At 45.4% G+C, this 5861-nt stretch overlaps 1 protein-coding gene across 1 annotated transcript; it reads right to left on the bottom strand.

The window, feature by feature from the left end:
- Positions 1-404: 404 nt before the first annotated feature.
- On the bottom strand, positions 405-5585 carry MOCS3 (molybdenum cofactor synthesis 3). The gene has a single exon (XM_064382524.1). It carries the CDS (start codon positions 5571-5573, stop codon positions 4188-4190), a length of 1386 nt encoding a protein of 461 aa, XP_064238594.1. The 5' UTR covers positions 5574-5585; the 3' UTR covers positions 405-4187.
- Between the last annotated feature and the right edge of the window lie 276 nt (positions 5586-5861).

Below are 5861 nucleotides of genomic sequence, written 5' to 3'. Positions count from 1 at the left end.
CAGGTGCGTACCACCATGCCCAGCTAATTTTTGTATTTTTAGTAGAGATGAGGTTTCACCATGTTGGCCAGGCTGGTCTCAAACTCCTGACCTCAGGTGATCCACCCACCTCGGGATACTGCCTGTATAATACACCAGTGTCACACAGAGGCTTCCCCAAGGTTTCACTCTGGAGTTCAACATCTAAAGAGAAGGAGGCATACCAAGTGTCTTAGAGTACATTTCTATTTTATCTGGAATACGCTTCCGTGATTGTCAGGACATAGATTGCTTTCTATGCCCTGACAGGGTACGAACACATGAGACAATTACAAAGTTTTGCTTAGAGTCAGTATAGCACGACGCTTAGGGAATAGGCTCTTCAATCAGAGCATCTGGATTCAAATCCCAAATAACACATTAAGTGCTCAATAAATATTGGCCATTATTTTATTTAGAATAAAAACCAAACTATGATGGTCTACAAAATGTACGATGTTCCCTACTTCTCAAACCTCACCCTGTCCCTCTCTCCCTAATTGTTCGCAACCCAACTTGCCTCTGCAGTTTCTTGAACAGAACATTCCAAGTTTATTTGCCTTGGGGTCTTTAGTTATTTTTCTCCCAGTATAGAATTGTTTCCTCAGATCTTTTTTAACTGGCTCTCCCTCACCTTTCAGGTTTGGGGTTTAATGTGGTCTCTGAAGAGGCCTCCCATAACTAACCTATTCAGAACAGATCCCTTTCCCCACCCTAACATGTCACAGTTTCATTTCTTTTATGGCACTAATCAGTAATTTACCTGATTTATCTCCCCCATTTAAATATAAACTCCTCTACAACAGGAAACCTCTTGCTCATTTTTATTCCAGAACCTAGAACAGTACACTGAAGGCACTTGATGTTTGTTATGAAAAGGGAAAAAAAATTAAATTCAAGCTGGGCATGGTGGCTCACACCCATAATCCCAAGTACTTTGGGAGGCTGAGGCAGGAGGGCTGCTTGAGTCCAGGAGTTTGAGATGAGCCTGGGCAACATATTGAAACCCCATCACTACAAACATTTTTTATTTTTTAATTTTTTTTAATAGAGATGGGGTTTCACCATGTTAGCCAGGTTGGTCTCAAACTCTTGACCTCAGGTGATCCACCCACCTCAGCCTCCCAAAGTGGCAAAGTGCTGGGATTACAGGCATGAGCCACCACGCCTGGCCATAAAAATTGTTTAAAATTAAAAAATGGTTAGGTATGGTGGCCCACACCTATAATCTAAGCTACTTGAGAGGCTGAAGGGAGGATCACTTGAACCCAGGAGGTTGACGCTGCAGTGAGCTATGATCACAACACTCCACTCCACCCTGGGCTACGGAGCAAGACTTTGTCTCAAAAAAAAAAAAAAAAAATTCAGTTCAAATCTCATCTCACCATAAAACCTAGCTACAATCCCCAGAAAGAACCGAATTTCAAAAACAAAAATATGCCAGGCACAGTGGCTCATGCCTGTAATCCTAGCACTTTGGGAGGCTGAGGTTGGAGGATCAGCTGAGGTCAGGAGTTCAAGACCAGCCAGGCCAACATGGTGAAACTCAGTCTCCACCAAAAATACAAAAATGAGCCAGGCGTAGTGGCAGGCACCTGTAATCTCAGCTACTTGGGAGACTGAGGCATGAGAATGGCTTGAACCTGGGAGGTGGAGGTTGCAGTGAGCCGAGATTGTGCCACTGCACTCTAGCCTGGGGTCTCTTTGGAGACAGAGCGAGACTCTGTCTCCAAAAGAAAAAACAAAATACTAAAATAGATCTGGGTTGTGTACTGGGTAACTGTCATACTCTTAACAGCCCATCTTTTGAAAAATATTTCACTATTGGGGAAAATCCCACATCATGAGTTCTGTCTTCCTAGTGTAGATATCAAAACACAAATTCCTGGCCTATCTTGCCACTAAGATGTAGGCATGTAAATAGGCTCTGTCTACCAGACACCCTCGTAAGACTTGACTCAGAAAAGAATAAGGTGGTGACTCTGCTTCTCGACACATGGACTGTGGCTGAAGTGTTGGGCTTTCTGGGAGAGCAGGGGGGTCATGTCAAGTGAAATTGGTGAGACTGTAGTGGCAGTTTCCTCCTGTACTTGAAAGGGAATAGACACTGTTCTCATAAGGCCAGTTTTGTGCGTGATCTTGGGCACCATTCCTAGAAGTATAGCCTTGACTCTGTCCCCAAAATTCTCAAAAGCTCTTCCTACCACTTTAGTAAACCCTTTCCCACTTAGCCAGTCAGCTTCTCTTGCCTGTCCCCGGTGACAACCAGGTTTATAGGAACTACAACTTTCTATAACTTTAGGACATCAGCCTTTAGAATATAAAATCATTCTTGTGTCTCGCTACTTGTCTTCTGATATTTATCTGAATTAGTTGTCCCTGGAAGGAGGAGTTGAAAAACACAGGACATGTTTGTTCTCTACTCCAGGTCTCAGTCATTTACTTCCGTAACTCCTGAGACAAATAGTCATAAGAGACCTGCTTCATCTTTATAAGAGAAGGGTATACTATACTTTAAGTATACCTGTTCAAATAATTAGTTACAATATTTCATAGTTAAAACATGATGACTAATTTTGAATTTGATTGTTAAATACCACCCTCTTTTTGCAAATTGGTGAGTAAATCTGGTCTGCAGACGGTTTTTTCTGGCCTATAATGCTTTTAAGCTTTTTTTTCTAATTGTTGACAGAGATACAAAGACTTTGCAGTTATATCTGTGATTTCTGCTATTCTTAAACAACAACAATGGATGATTATGAGCCTGCATGCAGCAACCAGTGAGGGAACAGGCCCCCTTTTCACAGGCCATTAATTCAACCGGCCACTGACAGGCACTCACAAATCAAATTTTTACTTTAAATTTTGTTGTCTATATTGGAAGTTGGGGAGACTACCTACCATTTTATCAAAATGTTAAGTATACAAACATAAAAACACATTTTACATTTGCATAAAATGCTGGAATAAAAAAGATTAAATCAAAATAGAAAAGGCAAGTTAAAAGGGAAGAAGCAAAGGGTTGGGACTTGGACTTTAAGATTCCAAAGCAAGTCAAACAAATTTAGAAAATGTTCTATGTATGTGCAACATAAGGTGGACTCTGAAGCTAACTTTTATAAACCACTAGCAATTTGTAAGAGGCACTGACAGACTACAAAGGTGGCTTCATTTTGGCAAACTTTGAAGATCTCATTTTGATACTAATTCAAAATGCCAAATAGAATGACCCCTCTTTCTGAATAATTAAAACAATTTACATTTTAAACATGTATTTTTGTAGCATGTATTCTATCATCTGAAATATTAATAAGATCAATACTTTTTCTTTTTTTTCTTTTTTAATATAAAGAAAGGGTTTCACCATGTTGGCCAAGCTGGTCTCGAACTCCTGACCTCAAGTGATCTGCCCACCTTGGCCTCCCAAAGTGCTGGGATTACAGGTGTGAAGCCACCACACCCGGCCAAGATCCAAGAATTTCTTAGCTAAACAGTAAACTGACCCTAAGTATATACTCTGTGATCAATTTGATAAGACTAAGTTTACTGCACCTTAATTCCAGGTATAAAATGATTTAGAGGCCGGGCGCCTATAATCCCAGCACTTTGGGAGGCTGAGGCGGGTGGATCACGAGGTCAAGAGATCGAGACCATCCTGGTCAACAAGGTGAAACCCCGTCTCTACTAAAAATACAAAAATTAGCTGGCCATGGTGGCGTGCGCCTGTAGTCCCAGCTACTCGGGAGGCTGAGGCAGGAGAATTGCTTGAACCCAGGAGGCGGAGGTTGCAGTGAGCCGAGATTGCACCATTGCACTCCAGTCTGGGTAACAACAGCAAAAACTCCGTCTCAAAAAAAAAAAAAAATGATTTAGAAAGCATTTTGACTGGGGGAAGTGGAAAATAAGGACAGGTCAATGATCTGCAGTTTAAAATACAAAATCCTGTCACGTTTTATCTCACATGTTCAAGACACCCTCCATGTGCCGGAAAAAAAATGGTGGTTCTCAGAAACAGTATAATTCATTAATAAGTCATCCAATACATAACAATTTTTAAAATTCCTTATAAAAAAGGAGTCCATGTATTCACAGATACTGTACAATCCCCAGCTCCTGTATATTACATCTCCTGTATATTCACAATTTCCCATCAAACTATACCAGTCACCTTAGTACTGTGGAAATGTTCCATCAATTTTAGCAGCCCAGGCCATGAGGCCCCCCACAACATCCCGGACTGTTAAAGAGGAGTCTAACTCTTGAGCTGCTGATAAGGACTGGAGGATCTTCACGGCTTTCTGTGAGTCATTTCCCAGTTTGCAAATCACATAAATGGGGAGAGCAGCCCCTTCTTGTGTACGCTGCTTCCCTTCCTGGATTGCTTCTCCTAAGAGTTTCAGGCTCTCCGCATCCCTGCGTTCCAAATGTTTCAGAGGGATGTGTAGGGCATGAGGCAAACGACAGATGTCTACCTCGACCTGAGGCCTGACGTCCAGCAGCAGATGGGATGCCCCAGAATCGAGAAGTCGCTTATAGTCGGTGACGGAAACACGCTCCTCTGGGCTCAGTAACTGCAGGGAGAGGCATTTATCGGTGGCTGAGGAGCCACAGAAGGCTTCATAGTCCAGCAGATCAGTCACAGTGGGCCGTTCCCCGCAAGCTGCACAGTCAAGCCTGCGATTCCGCAGCCGAATACAGCGGAAATGCCCGCTCAGGGCATCAAAGAGCAACAGGCTGCCACTGTAAGAGGGGCCCAGACCCGCAGCGATTTTCAGCACTTCCAAGGCCTGCAGGCAGCCCAGGACTCCAGTTACCACACCGAGCACCCCGCCGTCCGCGCAGTTGGTCACTGTCTCCGCTGGGGGGGGCTGGGGGAATATGCAGCGATAGCAAGGCCCACCGTCATAATGGTAGACTGTGATTTGGCCCTCGAAGCGCAGGGCACTGGCAGACACGAGAGGCCGACCCGCCAGCACACATGCGTCATTAACCAGGTAGCGAGTGGGCACGTTGTCCGAGCAGTCGGCCACCACATCATATCGGCGGACCAGGTCTAGGGCAGTGGCTGGCGTAAGGGCCTGAGTGTATGGCACGCATTCCACCTCCGAATTGAGGCGGCGCAGCGAGGCGGCGGCCGAAAAGGCCTTGGCCTGGCCAGCCAGTGCCTCGCCATGCAGCACTTGGCGGGCCAGGTTGCTCATCTCTACCACATCATAGTCCACAAGGCCAAGGCGGCCCACGCCGGCCGCTGCCAAGTACTGCGCCAGTGGACAGCCGAGCCCACCGCAGCCCACGACTAGCACGGACGCAGTCGCCAGGCGCAGCTGTCCGTGCACGCCCAGCTCCGGCAGCACTAGCTGCCGGCTATAGCGCAGAATCTCATCTCGGGACAGAACAGCCTTCGGCGGCAGCGGCGACACCGGAACCAGCCGTTCCGGCTGCGGTTTCTGCTCCGACAAAAGGGCCGCCGCCAGCTTCTGCTTTAGGGAATACAATTCCTCCTCACGTCGGGCAACTTCAGCCTGTAAAGCAAGTACCTCCTCACGGGAAGCCATGACGACCTCTTCCGGAAGTTATCATGAAAGGCATTTCCGCTTCCGCTTCCAGCTTCTGTCTCCTAGCGACTGGGATAAACTAAAAAACTTTATGAAGCTTGGGAAAAGGTGATTAATAGACATATACTTCCTAAAGAAACCTTCAGATTAAACTTTAAAGATGCATACATCCTGAATATTTCTAATTGAACCACACAACGGTTCTAGAACAACTAGCACTCAATCACACAGATCATCTCCCTCTCCCAAATTTGGTAGGGTCCGACCTGTCCTTTTTCCGCGCCTCAT

Source organism: Aotus nancymaae, unplaced genomic scaffold, assembly GCF_030222135.1.
Source record: "Aotus nancymaae isolate 86718 unplaced genomic scaffold, 86718_ANA_hifiasm-v0.15.2.pri h1tg000029l, whole genome shotgun sequence".
Taxonomy (NCBI): domain Eukaryota; kingdom Metazoa; phylum Chordata; class Mammalia; order Primates; family Aotidae; genus Aotus; species Aotus nancymaae.
The sequence above is the reverse complement of the archived record's forward strand: the minus strand, read 5'-3'. Positions and strand labels throughout refer to the sequence as shown.

What these genes read in the sequence shown, in the direction of transcription:
- MOCS3 (XM_064382524.1), bottom strand. Translation starts at nt 5,573, where the DNA reads ATGGCTTCCCGTGAGGAGGTACTTGCTTTACAGGCTGAAGTTGCCCGA.